Here is a 20,824-nt window from a genome sequence, read left to right as displayed (position 1 = left end):
TGGCAGGGGGTGGAACAAGACAGGCTTTAAAGTCCCTTTTAACCCCTACCATTCTGGGATTCCAGAAAAATACGTGAGGGGGCTTTACAGGAGAGAAAGCCTGTGACATCCCTGGGGTTAGGCTGTCTCCCAAAATAGTTACAGCCTCTTCCACTACCACAGCCAGACTGTCTGGGCAGCCAGGGACTTCCCCTCCCCAGAGAGCTGAGGTTCCTCTCCAAATTGCAGCGTGGCAACAACTTCTTTTAGGGGAGCTCTGCCGACTCTTTCTGCCCCGTCAGTGGCTGGGGAGATCCTTCCAGTGGGAGCAGCTTCACTGAGGGACGTCACACCTGGGCAGGGTGAGGAGCTTCTCCAGCTCCATCAGCCCCCTGGTCTGTGCATGGTGGTCCTGCCTTAAGGGACCCATCCCTCCCTCCCTTTTTCATGAGGGTTTGAGAGTGGGGGAAAGCAGGGGGATACAGGCAGCACCTGCCCTGAGGTGGTCCCTTCAGTGATCCCTTCCATTCAGAACAGGAAGGAGGTGACTGGCTGCCAGCCAGGACCACCTCCAGGAAGCTGTCACCTCCGTGTCCCAGCAGGTCCATCTGGGTCCCCAGGAAGGCAGGAGATCTGCTCCAAGCCGCTTCAGGGAGCCACAGGGAGCTGGGCTTGGGGGAGCTGAGCTTGGGGGAGCCAGGCCTGGGGGAGCCGGGCCTGGGGGAGCCGGGCTTGGGGGAGCCGGGCCGGGTTTGGGGGAGCTGGGCCTGAGGGAGCCGTGCCTGTGGGAGCCGTGCCTGGGGGAGCCGGGCCTGGGGGAGCCAGACCGGGTTTGGGGGAGCTGGGCTTGGGGGAGCGGGGCTTGGGGGAGCCAGGCTTGGGGGAGATGGGCTTGGAGGAGCTGGGCCTGGGGGAGCTGGGCTTGGGGGAGATGGGCTTGGGGGAGCCGGGCTTGGGGGAGCCGGGCCTGGGGAAGCCGGGCCTGGGGCAGCCGGGCCTATGGGAGCTGGGCTTGGGAGAGCCGGGCTTGGGGGAGCTGGGCCTGGGGGAGCTGGGCTTGGGGGAGATGGGCTTGGGGGAGCCGGGCCTGGGGGAGCTGGGCCTGTGGCAGCCGGGCCTGTGGGAGCAGCCGCGGGCCGTGCAGCCGCCTCTCTCGGGTTACCACTTCCCGCTGCCGCTGTTTTTGCGCAAACCCCCGGGGGCCCTTGGGTTTGGCAGCCCGGAGCAGTGACAGCCTCGCTGGTGGCCCTGTGCACAGCACAGCCCCACTCCAGCCTGGCCAGGGCTGCCTTGGATGCTTTTCCTGCTGTGGGGAGCAGGACCCTGGGGAGGAACTGCCTCTATTGCAGGACGTGCGTGTTTGCTCTGATTGATTTTGCAGCACCTCCAGGGCACGTGCAGGGCCACAGAGCCTGCAACCCACGGACCCTCTGACCCACAGACACTCCTACACACCGGACCCTCCCTCATGGACCCCCCAGCCCCTCAGCCTTGTATCCCCGTGAGTGTGGGAGCAAGGTCAGGGCTCCTGCTAGGCTGCACAACAGCCCTTGGACAACTGCTCCTCCACGGGTCAGTGGATGTCACAACCTCCATCTCAGAGCCACTCTGGTGTGTCCCCAAGCTCTTGCTGGGGTTCCCAGGAAAGGAAATCCACCCCTTGTCCCTGCAGAAGAGCCCCTGTGCCCAAAGGGGGGTTCTGTACATTGCTTCAGCAATGCGCAGAAGCCACAGAATCATGGGATCATGTAAGTGGGAAAAGCCCTCCAAGACCATCGAGTCCAACTGTTCCCCCAGCACAGCAAAAGCCACCATTAATCCATGTCCCCACATGCCACATCCGCATGTTTTTGAATATTTCCAGGGGTGGGGGTTCCACCCAGCACGGAGGTTGAGGATGCTCTGCTGTCAGCACAGGCTGGGCAGGACAGGGCCGGCATTAGGGGCTCTGTCACCCCATGCATAGGTGTCATCCCTGGCACTGTGCCCAGTGACACCCCCTGGGCCCCCAGCCCCACCCCAAGCTGAGGTCTGTATCACTGGGGCAGGAGAGGCTCCTGTGCTGATGGGACAGCTCAGCCATGGGACAGGGGCAGCTCCCACCCACCCAACCCAAACCCAAGGGGCTGGGGGAGCCCCAGTTGGGATGACACCCCAACCTGCTCCTGGCAACCCCCACAACAAACAAACCCCCAGAGCGTCACCAGGGCTGTGCTGTGGCTGCGGGGGTTATCGGCCTCAGCACATTTGGGGCTGGAAAATATTTATTTCTGTAGCTTGGCAACATTTGCCGCTGCTGTGGGGGTGGAAGGGGGCGAATGGGACCTGGGATAGTGACAGCCCGAGCATTGCTGTCATCATTGCTGTCATCATTGCTGACCATCAGGACCGTGCTGGCTGGGGTGGGGTTAAAGCCCTTCCTGCCCAGGCTGGGGAGGAGCTGGTGCAGCCCAGGGGCAGAGCAGGACCATGGGGGGGAACAGGCAGCAGAGTCAGAGCAAGACAAGGAGGGCAAAACGCTGACTGCAGTGACTCAGAGGGGAAAAACGCCCTCAGTGACACAGGGGCTGCTGCCATCAGCACAGTGGGACAGTCCCCACACCGCCCTGGCTCCAGTGATGGGGGCTGTGTGTCCCCACAGAAGGTCACAGGCAGATCCCTGAGTGTCACAGACATCTCTGGGTCTCACCATCTTGGCACACTCCCATCTCCTAGCTGCCCCTCGGGGTCCATTTGGGACAGACATCAGTGGTCACATCACACAGCATGGGGACAGCAATAGCCCAGTGTCCCCTTGTTGGCCCTGCTCAGGGGCTGCCACCCTCCTGCTGGAGCAGCACTACCAGGCTGGGATCCGTGTGTGCTCAGAACCTCCTCAGCAGCACTGAGTGCTGGGGCTGGCAGAGGGGGTGTCCAACATCCTCCTGCTCAGCACCCACACACCAGGGATGAGGGCACAAACTGAAACTGCCCATTTCCTGCTCAGACAAGCTGCAGCAGAGCCACACGTGCCCCTGCTCCACGTGAGGATCACAGGGAGAGAGGGGGACCAGCCACAGGTTCCTCTTCTGTCATCCTGGTGGCACCTCCCAGGGTGGGAAACTCCAGGGGGAAGGACCACAGGGGAATCCCAGGGGGACCCATCATCCCATCCACGGCCAAACCTCACTGAAATCTCAGCTTGGCGGAGGGCTGCAAACCCACAGCCCTGGGCCTTGTTCCTGGGCTGCTGACAGGGGCAGGATCCAGGGGCAGTGGCACCAGAGCCCCTCCTTTTGGAAGCAGGAGCCCCGGAGCAGGGCCCTCCATGCCAGAGGGATGACAGGCAGTGCCCATCTCCCTGGCAGGGGAGGAAGGCACAGACTCTGCACCCTCTGCCACCCCAATGGCCGAGTGCCATGGGCAGGCAGGACAAGGATTCCTGGTATTCCTCTTTAGCCAGGCATGTGCTGCTGAACCTGCTTCCCTGAGGTTTCCCCCTTCTCCAGTGCCAGTCCCACCAGCTGGCAGCCCCAGGCATCCCTGCTCCCACCCTGCCAATGGGAAAAAGATGGACACAGACAGGCAGAGGTTTAAAATCCTGTTCACAGAACCATTTGTACAGCACAAAACATATTTTTACAGTATTTACAGCATCAGCTGGGAAAAAGGCACTTGGGGGGGCAGAGAGGAGTCCAGTTTGGGGCTCCCCATGCAAAGCAAAGGTCAGCAGTGACAGATGCCACCAAGGAACCAGGCATCCCAACCTGGAGGGGACACTGATGTCACGCTGATGTCCTGCAAGCTGATCTTCCCCAAAATTCCTCTGGGGGTTTCAGCAGCAGCCCAGCTCCCCCCCAGAGCCCTTGGAGCCACCAGACCCCGTGCAGGGCAGGGCCAGGTCCCACCCAGGGCTGTCCCCTGCTGGCGCTGGCAGGGCCTTGTCACCATCGTCCCGCGGCCGGATCCGTCCCCACAGCCCGTCCCTGTCCCCAGAGCCATCCCCACCCCAGCCAGGGGGGCAGAGGCAGCATCAGGGAGACTCAGGGCTGGGGCTGCTCCTCTCCAGACTCCACAGCACAGCTCACATCTCTGCAGGATGACACAGAACATGGTGACAGTCTGCAGGGTTAGAGCAGAAATCTGGGGCAGGGGGTCGGCTCTGGTCCCCTCCCTCCCTGCCAGCATGGCTGGGGCCTGCAAAGGAACACTTCCCAGCAGCCACCTCATTTTGCACACCAGGGATGGGAACAGAGAGCAGAACTGTGCCTTACTCAGTCTGTGTGGGAGGAAAAGTTTTTTAACCAGGCTCTCTCTGCCTCCAGCCTGTCACACTGTGGGAGGAAGTGGCCTCTGCCTCGGTTTCCCCAGCACAGCAGCCATTGGGGAGCAGCCAAACTCTCCAGAGCTGCTCAGTACAGCAGCCAAACTCTCCAGAGAGGCCAGAGATGCCCAGCACAGCATCACCCCCTTCCACAGGGACACCCCCAGGCTCTTACCAGGAGGGAAGCATCTGGAGGAGGAGAGCATCACCAACAGGCTCCCTGCCACCACACCGACCCCCTCTCCTCCCTCCTGATGGGGTAGGTTAGGATACACCACAAGGGAAGATCCCTTCTTTCCTCCTGCTCACCTTCCCCACCAGGTAAAGAGCAGCCTCTGAGCAGCAGCTGGCGGGAGGCTGCAGGCAGAGGAGCACAGGTCTCTGTGCATCTTCCCAAAACCACCAACAGGAGCCCCAGCCCAGGTGTCCCATCCATCCCATGGGAAGTGCTGGGACCAAGGCTGGGCACGTACCTTCCAAGGCTTTATCCAGGTCTGCGATGAACTCCTCCAGCTCCTGCGTGTCTCCAAGCTTTGCTAGTGGGGAAAAACACGGTCAGGTCTCCCCATTCCCCCTCTCACTGGGGAGAGGAGAGACCCCAACCCCTTGTTCCTAGCACAGCTGCTCCAGCTGTTTGTCCCAGCCAGTCCAGCCTCAACTGGGAAAATCCCAACCCAACTCCTGCCCCTTCCAGGCTCCTGCCAGGACACAAGGGCTCATTCCCACTCTGCAGGGCCCCCTTGGCACCCCCCTATCCAGGGCTGAGAGTCATTGCCAAGCCCAGCTGAGCACAGAGAAGGAAGCCCTGCAAACCCCTTTGGGTGGGGCCAGGCTCACCTTTGGTGGGATACGTGTCAGCTGGGCTGTTGAGGTGCTCCTCACTGGAGTTGAGGCTGCTTCCTGGGGATGTGCTGGCACCTGCAGAGACAGAGCATCAGTCCCTGGCCTGGGCACAGGCACCTGATGAACATTTTGCAGGAACACGACCCGATCATGCCCATGGCACAGGGTGGCATACTCTTGGAGACCCCATCTGCTCCTCCCCTGCTTCTAGGAATGCTTGGAAAAATGGAACTGAGTTTCTTTCTCGGGTCAAAGAGCACCAGAGGTTGTCTGGGCACAGTTACAAGGAGAGGGTTATTACAGAGAACTGGGTTATCCCCAGCTCCTCGGGATCCTGCAGCAGCCTGCCTGGCACCAGGAGCCCTGGCAGATGTTGGCAGGTCCTGGGCCAGTATCCATGGTCATCCCCCCATTGCTCATCCAGCCCACCAGGGCTGAGTCAGGCAGCATCAGCAGGAAGATGTGCTCCATGGAGAAACCACAGAGCTCCCACCCCGGCAGACACCATCCTCCCCAGGGCTCCTCACCCCAGCCCAGACTCACTCTCCAGCTCATCAATGCCACTGTCATACACGCTCTGTCCCGCTTTCCTCTTCAGCTCCTCCAGGTGCTGCTGGTACTGACTCGCAGGGCCCCGGTCAAAGTCCTCCATTACTTCGTCGAACTCCCTCAGCAGCTCACTGAGCTCCTCAGCCATCGCTGGGGGCAACATGGGGGTGTTGGGGTACCCACCTGGCAGGCAGGGCCAGAGCCTCTCGGGAGCAGCCCAGGCTGGGGATGGGGCAGAGCCAGGCTCCAGGTGCCGGCTGTGCAGGCAGTGCCAGCGCTGCTCCGAGCGCACCCGGCTCCTCGGACAGCTCAGCCTTCCCCCAGCTCATCCCACAGCTGGGCTGCAGCGAGCCCTGTAAGAGCTGGGGCTACTCAGGCTCGATAGAATCCCAGAAGGGCTTGAGCAGGAAGGGAGCACAAAGCCCATCCCATCCCATCCCATCCCAGCCCTGCCATGGCAGGGACACCTTCCACTGTCCCAGGGTGCCCCAAGTCCCAGTGTCCAGCCTGGCCCTGGGCACTGCCAGGGATCCAGGGGCAGCCCCAGCTGCTCCGGCCAGGCTGCGGCACACGGAGGGGAGGAGGGCACAATCACCGGCCGGGACCCCCGGCTCCATCCCGCTCCCGGGGGTGCCCGGAGGCTGCGGGGGGACCCAGGAGCGGAGCCCCTGGCGGGTTCCGAGGGGGCGGCATTCCCGGTTGGGTTCGGCACTCACCGGCTGCTCGGCTCCCTGCGCTCCGGTCCCGCGGCAGCAGCGACTCCGCTCCGCTCCCGCCGCTTTTGGCCCCGCACCGGGGCTGGGCGGGGGCTCCGGGAGGCTCCGCCCCCAAACGGCAGCGCGGTACCGGGGGAGTCCCGGGGTCATCCCCCCAAACACCTCAAACATCCCCGATATACACCTCCGAACAAACACCCCCGAACGCCCCCAAACACCCCCGAACAAACACCTCCAAAACCCCCGATCACACACCTCCAAACACCCCCGATCAAACACCCCCGATCAAACACCTCCAAACAAACACCCCCGATCAAACACCTCCAAACACCCCTGATCAAACATCCCCGATCAAACACCCCCGAACGCCCCCAAACACCCCCGAACAAACACCTCCAAACACCCCCGATCAAACACCCCCGAACAAACACCCCTGAACGCCCCCAAACACCCCCGAACAAACACCTCCAAACACCCCCGATCAAACACCCCCGAACAAACACCCCAAACACCCTCGAACAAACACCCCTAAATGCCCCTGAACAAATATCCCCGAACAAACACCCCCGAACAAACACCCCAAACACCTCCAAACAAACACCCCCGAACGCCCTCAAACACCCCTGAACAAGCACCCCCTAAAAGACACCCCCGAACGCCCCCGCCCGATCTCGCTCCCTCAAAGCCCGGACAGGAGGTGGAACACGGGACTGGGACTCAGCTCACGGGGAACAAGGGACAGACGGCCTCAAGCTGTGCTGGGGAAAGGTTAGGTTGGATATCAGGGGAAAATTCCTTCATGGACAGGGCTGTCTGGCCTGGCACAGCTGCCCAGAGCAGTGGTGGAGTGCCCGTCCCTGGAGGGATTTCAAAGCCGTGTGGATGTGGCACTTGGGGACACGGGTTGTGTGGCCTTGGCAGTGCTGGGGGATATCTGGACTTGGTGCTCTTGCAGGGCTTTTCCAGCCTCAGCGGTTCCACAGTTCTCTCCCACAGCTTTCCCAGAGAGCTGTCAAGCCCAGAGCTCTGTGTCTGGGCCCTGCCATGGATCCTGGTCAGCAGCGTGAGGGAGACACGGGGGGTTTAAAAAAGAGGAGCTCAGGGTCTGCTGTCCTTGCTGTTGACTCTAAAGCCACCCATGGATCCCAGTAGCCCATCCCACTCCTGCAGATTCTCCCTGCTGTACCCTCATACAAGCCCTAGGCCTGGCTCTGCCCCGCTGGTCTGAGGGGCTCAAGGGGGCTTTGGTGGGGCTGGAACTAAAAACCAGCCAGAACTTCCCCAACAACAGCAACTGCCCCCAAAAACAGCAACTGCTGCCTAAACAGGAATGACCCCCCCAGACAGTGACCAGCTCCTGAGAGCCACCACCACCTTCCACAAGCAGACTCCCCCAAACATTCACCACTGCCCCAAAAGCAACCACCCCCCTCAAGAAGAGACCCCCAACAGCAGCAGCCCCCCCTGTGCCAGCACTGGGGATCAGGAAGGATCAAGGCAGAACCTTCCCTGTCATTCCTGAGGTGACCCCCAAGGCCTGCAGGGGCAAGGAGCCCCTGAGAGCAGAACCCGGAGCAAAAGCCAGCCAGCCCCTGCAGAGCGGGCCCAGAGCAACGCCAAGGCTCCATGGTGAGATGTGCAGCTGGGTGGGGAGGGGATTTATTTCATTTCGTGCGGCCGGAACGGAGCAGCTCCAGCAGAGTCTCGGTGCAGCCGCACGGGGGCCGGGCCAGGCCGGTGCCGGGCTGCCCTCAAGCGGAGTTTGCAGCAATATCGCATCAGCGCTGCCAGGGATGAACACCCCACGGCCACTTGGATGGCTCTGCAGCAGCCAGAGAAAGCTGGTGCTTCCCAGGGAGCTCCCCGTGGCCCCCTGCCCCCGTTATGGTGCTGGGATAGTGAAATCCAGCAGGGCTTTTCCTGCAAAGAGCTGCCTCCTGTGTCAGCATCCCTCGTCCATCCTAGAATCCTGGAATCACAGAATGGCTTGGGTGGGAAAGGACCTTAAAGTCCATCCCGCTCCACCCCCTGCCATGGGCAAGGACACCTTTCACTGTCCCAGGCTGCCCCAAGCCACATCCAACCTGGCCTTGGACACTTCCAGGGATCCAGGGGGCAGCCACAGCTGCTCTGGACAACCTGTGCCAGTGTTTTACCCTAGGAAGGAATTTGAAAGGCTGGGGGCTGCTCTTGCAGCAGGTACAATCCCACCCAGAGCAGTGGCTGGACACAATGTTGGTTTCACAGCTGACATTCGAGTGTTCCCATGGCCTCTGGAACCTTCCACAGCCTCATGGTGTCCCAAATTTATCTGCTCCTCCAGACACAACAGCTCTGCTGCTCTCTGGAGCTTATCAGCTCCCAGGGGGTCTCACCAGCTATCTCACAGCACAGGCTCCTCCGGGAAATGCTTCCCCACCCATCCCAACTGTTCAGATCTGCAGGGAAGGGACCTTTGCAAAATAAGAGCCCAGCCTGAGCAGGGCACCTGAGAAGGTCTGGGTGCCTTCAGACTAGGACGGGGTGCAGGCTGTGGTGGAATATGGAATACTGTTTGCAGAAGTACTGTTTTGTCCCCAGAAGTGCCCTGCTGTGGCTGCCCCATCCCTGGGAAAGTTCAAGGCCAGAAGGCCAGGCAGGATGGGGCTTGGAGCAGCCTGGTGCAGGGGAAGGTGTCCCTGCCTGTGCCAGAGCCTCACCGCCCTCACGGGGAAGAACTTCTCTGAATATCCCATGAATATCCCAATTTCTCTGTTTGGCAGTGGGAAGCCATTCCCCGTGTCCTGTCCCTCCAGGCCGTTACAAAAGCATTTGGATACATGGATAAGGTCACTCTGAGCCATCTCTTCTCCAGGCTGAGCAGTGCCAGCTCCCTCAGCCTGTCCTCCCTGCAGGTGTAGGGATGGCACTCCATTCCCGAGGTGCTGTGAGGAGGGGGTGGCAGTGGTTGGACCCGCAGGGAGGTGCCAGCCTGGCAGGTGACCCCCGAGTACAGCTCTGCCCCCCAGGCACAGGCACAGGGGCTGCCCCCACAGTGAGGAAGGGCTGGGGTTTGTGGGAAAAGCTGCCTGGTTGTGTCCAGAGAGCCTGGGCAGGGCTAGATGCCAACATGCAGGTTTAGGAAGGAGACGCTGCTGTAGAGCTCCGAGCAGACCGAGCCACGCTCCAGGCTGTGTGTCCAGCCAGGCGGTGTGGACAGAGCCAGCTCCTCCCCGGGATCCTCACGCTCTGGGCTCCTAAGGAAGCAAAAAGGAGAGAGATGCTGTAGCAAATGCTTCTACTGCCCACTGCACTCTCAAATGGGCTCAAGCAGTGATCCCAAAGACTGCCATCTCCAGACAGTCCCAAGAGGAATGTGAACACAAACAAGAAGCTGTAGCATGGATTGCAGAATCCCAGGTTTGGGTTGGAAGGAACTTTGAAGAGCATCTAGTCCATGGGCACAGATACCTTCCCCTAGATGAGGTTGCTCCAAGCCCCATCCAAACTGGTGTGGAAGTGACCTGTGGTCCAGGAAAACCCTTCCCACAGGACAATTCATGTTTCTGAGGAGTCACCAGCTCTACTGAAGGCTCTTGAGCATCCCCTGCTCCTCAGGATCCCCTGTTTTCAACTATTCCCTACTTCCAACCCCAGGGAGCAAACCCCCTCCTGCATTATGTGCCATGGTAGACCCAGCTCATGGGACGTGAGGTCCTTTCAGCCACCACCTTTAACCTTAGGGAAGGGCACAAGCTCCAGTTCTGAGCCTCAGTGGGAATGTTCCATCTTGCACCCAAAATGTGGATGCATGGACAGAGCTGGTGGCCCCACACAGACACCCGGGGCAGGCAGAGACTGCAGTGAAACACAGACACCAAGGATGGAGGAGGTTTGGAGAAGGCTGGTGGTGGAGCAGGAATCAGTGTGTGACACTGAGAGGCAGGAGCAGGGCAGGGGCTGGACAGGAGCTGTGTGGATACCACAGAGAGAGCTCTGGAGAGAGCAGGAGAGAGCTGGCACAGGCTGGGGAGCAAACAGGGAGAGCAGGGAGCTCCGAGGGATGGGAAGGATGGAGCGTGAAGGGCTTTAGATGAGGAGCTGTGACCAGGGCGCTGTAGGAAGGAGCAGCCTGGAGGAAGATGAGCAGGGTGTGCTGTCACTTGTCCCTGTGCCTGAGGAGCCCTCGGGCACTTACGGCACGTCAGGGAACTTCCTGCGCAGCAGGTACTCGATGACATCGGGGTCTGTCTGGAACAGCCTCCTCAGCACGTCACACTGCATCTCTGGGGACACCTGGGGACACACGGCCACACCGCTCACTCGTGGGGCCACTCTGGGCAGGAGGCTGAGCAGAGGCAGCCAAGGAAGGAGCCCAGGACGTGGTCACAGAGCCAGCACGTTGGTGTCACACCCCACACACCTCCCAGGGGCTGCAGGATCTCAGCCCCTGCTTTCCCTCCACTTATCCCCAGGCCTTTGGCTCCCTGCAGACCACAAAAATTGCTATAAGGCTTTTTGGGGATCTGAAATGTCACACTCCAATAGACCTGAGGGGACTCTTACTGCTGCCTGTGAGTGTCCTGCAGGAGGGTGGAGAGAGAATGGAGCCAGAGCCTTCCCAGAGGATGGGCACAGACCAAGGTGTGCATCTCTGACAGGGACAAAATCCTTCCCCTGCTGCTCTTGCAAGAGTTCAGAGGGAAGGAGGTGCTGGAGGGGCTGCCCTGAGGAGCCCCACGTACCTTGAACAGGGAGTGGTGGTGCTCAATCAGCCTCTGGAGCACCAGGATTATGGCAGCACTGTCCTCAAAGTTCAGGGCACCAGCATCTTTCTCTCCAGGCTTCTCCTTCTGCAGGATGTTGGGACCAAAGACTGTAGCCAGGTTTGACACTGTCATTTTGTTCCCAGGGATCTATAAGGAAGCACCAAAGGAACCTGTGGACTGTGGATGGAGTGGCATGGGATGTCCCAGGATGTCCTCACCCACCCCAGGGCAGGAACACAAGGGCGAGATGAGGGTGAGGGCTTGGTCTGGGTCCAGTTTGGTCCTCTCTGAGCTGGTGGCAGCGCCAGCACAAAGGGCTCGAGGTGCTGGAGCACACACTGATCCCATCCCCACCTTTTCCAACCACAATGCTCCCGGGGTTCCGTGAGGGATTTGTTTTCTCCCCCAGGCTTGCAGCAGCCCCAGCCCCGTCCAGGGCAGCCCTCGGGAGCAGCAGCCTCACCTGGCGGCCCTCGGGGTCCCAGGAGCTCTCGGCGTGCCGCGCCACCCGGGCCAGGAAGCGCAGCAGGCGCAGCAGGGTGTCACTGTGGCACGGGGGCAGCAGGAACAGCAGCAGCTGCAGCGTGTCCAGCTGGGCCTGCCCCTCCAGGCCTGGGGAGAGCAGTGTCAGTGAGGGGCCCAGCCCACCAGGCACTCCCAGCCCTCCTCCACGTGCTTGGGAATGAGCTCTGGTGGGAGCCAGGCTGCTGTCCCACCCTTCCTCCCATGGGATGGAGAACCCAGCCAGAGCTGTGGTGTTGTTGGATATTGCACAGCCACACAGCCAAAGACTGTCACGGAGCAGAGGGATTTTTATAGTCCAATTCAAAAGAAATCAGACAAAACTCCCACCAAATCCACTGATTACAGTAACTGTGTAATGGGAGCACAACACCCATCCCAGAAGCTTTGGAAAAGAAGGGTGGTGAGGAAGGATCCAATCCTGGCAGTGTCCAAAGCCAGGCTGGACAGGACTTGGAGCAACCTGCCCAAGTGAGAGGTGCCCCCAACACAAATCCTCCTGTGGCTGTGCAGGCTCTGCTCCACAGGTACTCACTGGCTGTGCTGAGGAAGGCTCCATAGAGCTCTCTGGGAATCAGGGAATCAGGCATATCCCGGAGAAACTCTTTGAGCAGGGCAGCCACATCATGAACACTTTGATGCTCATCCAAGAAAACATCCAGCCCTCGGTCAAACTCTTCCCTCAGCTTGGAGATGGAAGAAATGGGAAGGATGAAAACCACAGTCAGTTCCAGTCTGTTTCAGACCTCTCCACACCAATGTCAGCTCTATCCATCCCCATCCACACGAGCCTCTATCCCCGACAAGGCACAGCCAGAGGATGCAGTGAATGCCTCCCTTTACCTGCTGGACTCTTTTCTTGGAGCTTCCAACACGGAAGATGCCAACAGTTTGGAGCCCTGGGGGACAGAGAGGTTAGTGCTGTGCATTCCCACTGCTCCCTGCCACCCAGGCTGCTCCTGGGAGCACCTCAGCATCGTGGCAGGGCTTCTCTTGCACGGCTTTCCCTTCTCCAGGCAGTGAGGAAAAGGAAAGGCTGTGGAGCCATGAGATTTCCTTGGGATGCCTGTGGGAAAGGAGGAGATCCCATCCCTACAGTCACTGTGAGCAAGGGCTGGATGTGCATCAGAGGTTGAGGCACCCGGAGATGGTCACTGACACACACAGTGACATTCTCTCCTCAGTGACATCCCCCTCTGGTGCTGCATCCAACCCAGAGGACTCTCCTCTCTTCCAAAAGGAGGCTTTTTGGAAGATGCCCTGCCCCAGGACTCACAGAAGCATTCAGGTTGGGAAAGACCTCCAAGACCATCGAGTCCAACCACGGTGCCCATCAAACCTGGCCTCCCTCCCACCTTGGGGGTGGTCAGCCAGGATGTCCTGGAGGCCACACTCAGGGAGTTTCTCCAGCCCTTACCGTGCGTCTCAAGGTGGGTGCAGCACCTGTCCACAATCCGTGGCACCTGCCAGGTGATGGGGTTCAGGCTCAGCTGCTTCTTCTTGCCGCGGCTCCTGCGAGGGTCCAGCTCATGGGGGTGTGAGAGCTGCAGGGCCTCCAGCAGCTCGGAGGCGTTGTCACTCAGGTCTGTGATGGAATCCACGGACATGGCCCCCTGGGATGGAGCAGAGGAATGACCCCACAGACCCATCACTGCCGTGACCTCACGGGTTTCTGGGAAAGGGCAGCATCCAGTGCCACCCCTGCCATGGCAGGGACACCTCCCACTGTCCCAGGCTGCTCCAAGCCCCAGTGTCCACCCTGATCTTGGACACTGCCGGGCAGCCCCAGCTGCTCTGGGCACCCTGTGCCAGGGCCTGCCCACCTTGCCAGGGAACAATTCTTAATTCCCAATATCCCATCCATCCCTGCCCTCTGGACCCTTAGATGTCCCCCTGGTAACCTCATCTCCATAAGAGCTTTGCTAGTGAGGGTCCTCCCACTCTTCTCAGTCCATCTCTGAGGGGGCTGGGGACATCACCATTTCCCTGGGGACAGACTGGGACCGGCCCAGCCTGGGTCACAACCCACTCAGTCAGTGAGAAAAAATCCTGGAAAATCCAATTTATTGCCAAATTCGGATGCCCCCATCCCACAGCACCACCACAGCCCATGTTGGGGACCATACCCTCCGCTGGCTCCAGGAGCCCTTGTCCACCGGCACCGGGGAAAGCGGCTCCTCTGGGCAGCCCCCGTCGGGTGCCCGGATGCAGCTGGTGCCCACTGCCAGCCTCCTGTGCCTCTGGGCCCGGAACCTGGTGACCGTGGCCTCCACCTCCAGGCAGAGGCGGCGGCTCCGGCCCACGGCCTCCTGCAGCTGCCGGCAGGCGCGGTCGTTGGCGATGACCTGGGCGAGCGGCACGCCGAAGGTGTGGGGAGAGCACTCTGCGGGAACGCGGCACGGAGGGAACGGCACTGAGGGAGCTGCAGGATGAACCCCGCGTCCCGCCCCCAGGAGCGCCTGGAGCAGTCCCAGGGAGCAGGAAAGGCGTGCGGGGACCCTGGGTGCCACAGAGCCGAGGGGGAGGGCACCCCATGGGAAACGGGGGGCTGGGGGCACGGGGAGGAGACACGGGGGCCTGCTCTCCAGCACTGGGCTCCTTGGAGCCCGTCCCAGTTTTTCCTGGAGTTTCCTTCCTTTGACTGGCTACAGCCCCATGAAGATGCCATGGCACCCATGGAGCAACGACTTCATAAATCACCAAAAGATCCTTTCCAAATTCTAAATGTGAGAAATGGATTTGTAGAGGGTTCTCAGGGCCTAACAGAAGGCCCACACAGTGTGCATCTGTATGCAAACTTTGAGACAAGAAATGCTGACTCAGAAATGTCATAGAATAAGACAGATATTGTTGAGAGAAAAATTGAGCTAGAAAAAAGTTTCAAAAGATAACCTTACAGATAAGACTAGATTCTTTAGAGAAATAAAAATAGGAAAAATGCATTAGGACCCACGAGGGCTAGTTTTAGATTATTGGCTTTAAGGCATCTACAGCATGGTGTGGCAAAAAGCTGATAGGCCAAGAAACACTCATAGTGTATTGTAATTAGGAAATAATTGGTTTCTGATTGTAATGGCATGAATGATAACATCTGTGCTGTCTCACCCTTCTCATGAGATGGAAAATGGAATAAAAGTTTTTAAAACGCCTCTCAGCTGCCCCATCTCAAGATCAAGAAGAGAGTATTGTCCAACAAACTGGTGCCCAGCGTGAGGAGCAGATAACTCAACTAAACTGTCTGACCTGCCAGAAAGCCCCGAGGTCACTTTTGTGAAGTGTTGCTGAGACAAGCATGAATCCTGGGATCATGACTCTTGCAAGAAGAGAGAAGTTGGATTTCTGCCCTCGTGGCTGGCTCAGTCAGGACAGAGATCCAGCAAGGACTTGCCTGTTGCTCAACATCAGGTAAGCCTCAGGGAACGTGTTAGGACACAAGATGTCCAATTTGCCTAGAGATAATTTGCCTAGAGATATTTATAAAACCTTAAAGATCTGGTCAAATCTAATTCCTGCAACATTTCAAAATCTGAGTTAAAGGACTTGCTATTATTCAGAAGTATTCAGTATTCAGTATTCAGAAGCGGTTTCCAGCTGTGGATGAAGTTTCTATGTTATCACTTCCTCTCTGGGAACTTTTAGGATTGAAACTATACAATGCTTTTACCACAGACAGAGATCAAACAGCTGCTAAGTTGCTACCAGCATGTTGTACAATGATTGATGTGTTTAAGCATTGTACTAGGTAAAATATGAGGCATTAATTTCAGTAGTTTTAAACCCTTGAATGGTTTTGTGCTGGTGTGGGGAAGCTCATTCCCACCTGGCTCTGCTCTAGGATTCTGTGTACCCCAGGGTTGTCACTGAGGTCCTTCAGGGGATGCTGAGATAGAACTGGAGGTGACAAGAGTGGGGCAAAATGGGCAGATAGACTCATTTGTGGGTGTTCACCTTGAGAATGCATTTCACATTGCACACATCCCACACACCTTTCCGTCCTTCCAGGCTCCAGCAAGCTCGTGCCATTCCAAGAACAGCAGAACAACGGTGATGAAGCATCCTCCTGGATTTGGGCACCTCCCACCCCACCAAAAACCACCCATTCCCCCTGAGAGCAGGGACCAAAGGCCAGGTACACGTGAGGCTGCTCACCTTTCTTCTCCTTGGAGAAGCTCTCCAGCTTCTGCCGGATGGATTTCATGCCTTTGGAGCCATCTGCAAGGAAAAGGGGAAGGTTCAGCACCAGCATCTTGGGGCTGGCTCAGCATGGGCTCCCTGTCCCTCTGCAGCCTCCAGCCAGGGGACACTGCGGGACAGCCCTGAGGGGATCCAGGAGTGCCCTGGGACACACGGTGGGCAGCAGCTGCCAGGGACCAGCTCTGGAGATGGACATCCCTGCCAGGGACCAGCCCTGGAGATGGACATCACTGCCAGGGACCAGCCCTGGAGATGGACATCACTGCCAGGGAACAGCCCTGGAGATGGACATCACTGCCAGGGACCAGCTCTGGAGATGGACATCCCTGCCAGGGACCAGCCCTGGAGATGGACATCCCTGCCAGGGACCAGCTCTGGAGATGGACATCACTGCTTGGAGAACAGCCCTGGAGATGGACATCCCTGCCAGGGAACAGCTCTGGAGATGGACATCCCTGCCAGGGACCAGCCCTGGAGATGGACATCCCTGCCAGGGACCAGCTCTGGAGATGGACATCACTGCTTGGAGAACAGCCCTGGAGATGGACATCCCTGCCTTTGGAACAGCCCTGGAGATGGACATCCCTGCTTGGAGAACATTCCCAGAGATGGGCACCATCCTCTGTGGGTGAAGGGGTGGAGGGACCCCATGGCTCTACACGAGCAATGAGACCCAGAAAGGCTTTTGGGAATGTTTTAGAGCACAGACATAAAAAGTTGTACAAAACACCATCAGAAATCCCATCCTGCTGTGTAGGAATCCCACCTGACACATCCAGCAGCAGTGAACTGAGAATTCACTCACTGCCCACCCTAAATCCTTCCAGGTCACATCACCCTATTCTGGCTTGTACTCTTCATTCCTGAAGAATTCTCTTCCTAGGAACAGCTTATATCTACTTGTTTGGGTTATTTTGTAAGACTTAGAGGAAACCTCTGACAGCTGGAATGAGGAACATGAGTGTAGAAGCCAGCATAAATTATCCAGCAGCACACTGACCAACCAGGAAGGAAATACTGGGGTTTGGGGCTTTTTTTGGCACTGCACTGGTCCCTAGAGGAGCTGCTGCTGCAGGGTGTCACTTCAAGCTGGATCACAACGGTCCAAAATAAAACAAAATAGAAAAGGAATCAGGATGTTTGCGGTCAAAGTCCTCCAGGGCTGCAGCCCTGGAGCAACTGGGAGTTCTGGAAAGAGAGGGGAGCTGTGCTGGCCTCTCCATGATGCCATTTAATGGCATGAAACCTTTGGGATATTAAGGTGGGAAGCCAGACTTGGGTGCCCCCTCGAGCAGTTGGTGCTCAGTGTGAGGCTGGGCACTGGGAGATGCCCCATCCTGGGAGAGAATCCTGAGACCTGGGGCCTCCATCCTGCCCTGGGGTGCCAGGGGTGGAAGGGGGGCTGGAGACCCGCAGGCTCTCTCTGCACCCCAGCCCTGGTGAGCTGGTGCCATCCCCTGCCCTGCTGGGATGCCAAAATATGGCACAGGAGGCACATTGAGTAGGCAAGAAGTGGATTTGAGGAGTCTCTGATTTGGGAACCACAACTCTCTGGGTTTGCTGGTGGGGGACACAGGCGACCCTGGGAACCCTGACAGGGCCTCTGTGCTCAGTTCCTGTGGAGCTCCTAAATTTATCCACCCTTTTATGTGCCAGTGCATTATCCACTCTCCCATAAGCCCCTTTCCAGCATCAGGACTTAGTGCTGGCCATGGATCCAAACAGCAAATCCCATCCCACCCCAAGGGCACTCAGACAATCCCCGTGGAGACCTCGCCAAGTTGTCACATCTGGTTTTAGTTTGAGGGTTGGAGGGTCATGTTCTCACACTGCTGCGGACACACAAACCCCTCCACAGGCTGATCAGGCCTTCAGGGCTCAGAACAAAGCAGGAATGAGAAATAGAATGGACCAAAATATGTCACAAATGTCTCCCCATAACCATCACCCCGGGCTGTGGTGTGGGGATGTGCAGCATGAATGGCTCAGCCTCAGCCCCCTTTGGCAGGAGCCTCCTGTCCCTCCTCTCCCCCCCTGTCCCTCCTGTCCCCCCTGTCCTCTCCCCTCCTGTCCTTCCTCTTCCCCCCTGTCCTCTCCCCTCCTGTCCTGTCCCTCCTGTCCCCCCTGTCCCCTGTACCTCTGTCCAGACTGAGGTGGCCCACGGGCAGCCTCTCCTGCAGCTGGAACAGCGCCAGCTCCTGCAGACTGGCCCTCTCCAGCTCGGACAGGCTCTGCAGGGCCACGGGCTGCATCCCAGGGCTGGGGCCTGGCACAGGGGCGAGTCAAAGGTCCTCTGGAAAACACACCTGTGTGAAAGGAACGCGTGGCAGCGACACCTGCTTTAGGAGAGAAACTGCTGGGAGCACCCCAGGGAGTCTTTGCAGGAGACATTTGTCCCCCTGTCACCTCTCCAAAGAGCCAGTGGGGCTGCAGAGCCCCAGCCACATCATCTCACTTCAGCCTTCCAAGCAAAGGCCTTGGAGGCATCGGGAGAAGATATTTAGATTTGATATTGGGAAGGAATTGTTCCCTGTGAGGGAGGCCCTGGCACAGGGTGCCCAGAGGAGCTGTGGTTGCTCTGTCCCTGGAAGCGCCCATGGCCAGGTTGGACAGGGCTTGGAGCAACCTGCACTGGTGCAAAAGGTCTCTGCATGGAAGGAGATAAGCTTAAAGATCTCTCCCAAATTTTATGATTTATCTCTTTTAAATCACAAACAACTGCACATGACCAGAGGTGCCGAAGTCCTTTATCCCAGGCACATGCTGGACCACAGACCCTGGACACACCCTGGACACCCCATCTCCTGTCCCAGAGCTTTGGGGAGCCCTCCCTGCTGTGTGCAGGCTCTGGGAGAGCCCACACAGGGACCTGGTTCCTCAGCCCACACTGACCTGGCTGCCTTCAGCGGTGCCACCTCCTCCTGGTGCCACCTGTGCCACCGCCCCAGCACCACCCGGCACGGTCCAAAGAGCAACAGCAGCCCCAGGGAGAGGAGAGGAGCGAGGTCAGAGTACGGGCTCTGAACAGAACCTCCCCAAAGAGGCTTAAGGCAAGAATGAAAAATAAATGCCTGGAAGTCTCAAGGGATGCAGTGAGACCCCCAGGAAGGGGACAGAGCTCCTGTGTCAGTTTCTGCCCCCTCTCTAGCCCCTGAGACTGGTTCCGTCTGGCCAGGTTTGAAATTTCAGTTTCTAAAGGTTAGAAATTAGAAATTTAGAAATTAGAATTTGGAAAGTTACATAAAATAAAGAAGAAAACAAATATAAAGGAGTTATTCAGAGTTCCCTGTAAGCGGACACTGAAAAGGGAATTCACCTACATCATAGAATTCCACACTGGTTTGGATTGGAAGAGACCTCAAAAACCATCTCATTCCACCCCTGCCATGGCAGGGACACCTCCCACTGCCCCAGGCTGCTCCAAGCCCCATCCAACCTGGCCTTGGGCACTGCCAGGGATCCAGGGGCAGCCACAGCTGTGCCAGGGCCTGCCCACCCTAGGAAGGAATTCCTTCCCAATATCCCAACCATCCCTGCCCTCTGTCAAATTAAAGAGGCACAATGCAGGGATTTTTGTAACTCACATCCTGCTCCCCTGGGACCGTGTGGGGCAGGAACCTCCTTGGCTGTCAGAGATGGGAGCATCTCCACATGCCAGGGACAGCTCCGTGCTCTGCTGCACCGGGAGCTCCCAGCAGGCGGGAGCAGCTCTGCTGTGCATGGGTGGATGGATGAGGATGGATGGATGGACGGACATACCCCAGAGAGACACAGTGTAGGGAGTTACCTTTGTGCAGGTGAAGCCCCACACTCCAGCAGAGCTCACAGCCACATCCCCAGCCTGAGCAGAGTCCTGTGGGATGTGGCTGCCATGGGGTGAGGAGGAGGAGGAATCCCAGAGAGGGAGCAGCAGAGGGAAGGCAGGAAGGAGAAGGCAGGAAGGAGAAGGACAAGCTGCTGCTTATCTGCCCAACCGCAGGCGCCACTCGAGGAGCCCTGTGACTGTGCCACCACCACTGGCACTGCCAAAACTCATCCTCCAGGAGTTAACCCCAAACACCTGCCCTGCTTCTCACCCCAGGTGTGGATTTATGTCCCTGGAAACAGCTGAGATGGGGACGAGCACCTCCAAGCCAGAGGCACAAGAGCAGCGTGGGTGTCCCTGCAGGGGACAGGGATCCCTGTGAATCCCATGGGACAGGAGAGCTCACTCAGCCTGGACAGGCACCAGGCTCCCCATAAGGAAAGAAATGCTGGCCCACAGTGGGGGCAAAGGCAGACCCCCACAAAAATCCTGCTTTGGAGGGGATGCCAGAGCAGGAATCTCACTAACTCAAAAACAGGACTGGTGCTTATTTCAGGAAATCCCATGGGGAAAGCTCAGTGCAGCTGCCCCCTCCATTCCCAAGGCTGCTCCCCCAGGCTCAGCTGCAGTTCCTCTCTTCCCAGCTGGAACAAAGGGCCCACGTTTACCTTGTCTGTGTCCTCTTGCAGCAGCACCAGCAGCTCCTGGAGCTCCCAGCTCTTCCTTTGGGACAATGGCTTTCACAGCAGCATCTCCTCAAAGGCTCCAGGGGCCCTTCCAGCCCACAGGCGGGAGGAGAAGTGGGGAAGGGATGGAAAGGAGCTGCCACGGCCGAGGGGAGGAGAGAGGGGATGAGAATGTGAATTTTCTGCCAAAGAAATGAAAGCCAGAAACAGCGTGTGGAGAGAGGGCAGGGCTGGATGGAAGGAGCTGCTCTTCCCACGCTGGACACGGAGCCTTGGCAGGGATTGCTCATTGCTCAATCCCCTCCATCCTCAGCTTTCCCCACTCCTATCCATGGACAACCAGGACACCCCCAAAGCATCAGCTGTGCTGCCAGGTGAAACCTGAACTGGGAATGTGCTGCCTGGGCTGCCTGGGGAGGGCCAGTGGATGATTCCCACCTCAGCTCTCCGTGCATCTTCCTGGTGCTCCACCACTGCAT

At 58.4% G+C, this 20,824-nt stretch overlaps 2 protein-coding genes across 2 annotated transcripts; both read right to left on the bottom strand.

The window, feature by feature from the left end:
* Positions 1-3,546: 3,546 nt before the first annotated feature.
* On the bottom strand, positions 3,547-6,459 carry LOC128945767 (regulator of cell cycle RGCC-like). Its single transcript, XM_054289622.1, has 5 exons — positions 6,391-6,459; positions 5,669-5,824; positions 5,120-5,200; positions 4,756-4,818; positions 3,547-4,050 (listed from the first exon to the last, which is right to left on the bottom strand). The coding sequence occupies exons 2-5, from the start codon at positions 5,820-5,822 to the stop codon at positions 4,043-4,045; spliced, it is 306 nt and encodes a 101-aa protein (XP_054145597.1). The 5' UTR covers positions 5,823-5,824; positions 6,391-6,459; the 3' UTR covers positions 3,547-4,042.
* A 3,028-nt stretch (positions 6,460-9,487) lies between these two features.
* ARHGAP36 (Rho GTPase activating protein 36) lies at positions 9,488-18,106 on the bottom strand. Its single transcript, XM_054289897.1, has 10 exons — positions 17,992-18,106; positions 15,810-15,872; positions 13,787-14,043; positions 13,078-13,273; positions 12,504-12,559; positions 12,196-12,346; positions 11,602-11,750; positions 11,115-11,285; positions 10,568-10,665; positions 9,488-9,626 (listed from the first exon to the last, which is right to left on the bottom strand). Exons 1-10 carry the CDS (start codon positions 18,104-18,106, stop codon positions 9,488-9,490), a joined length of 1,395 nt encoding a protein of 464 aa, XP_054145872.1.
* Between the last annotated feature and the right edge of the window lie 2,718 nt (positions 18,107-20,824).

This window comes from Melozone crissalis, unplaced genomic scaffold (assembly GCF_028551555.1).
Source record: "Melozone crissalis strain CALT ecotype California unplaced genomic scaffold, PUWL_Pcris_2 ptg000068l_1, whole genome shotgun sequence".
Classification (NCBI taxonomy): Eukaryota; Metazoa; Chordata; class Aves; order Passeriformes; family Passerellidae; genus Melozone; species Melozone crissalis.
This window is presented reverse-complemented; position numbering and strand designations above follow the sequence as displayed.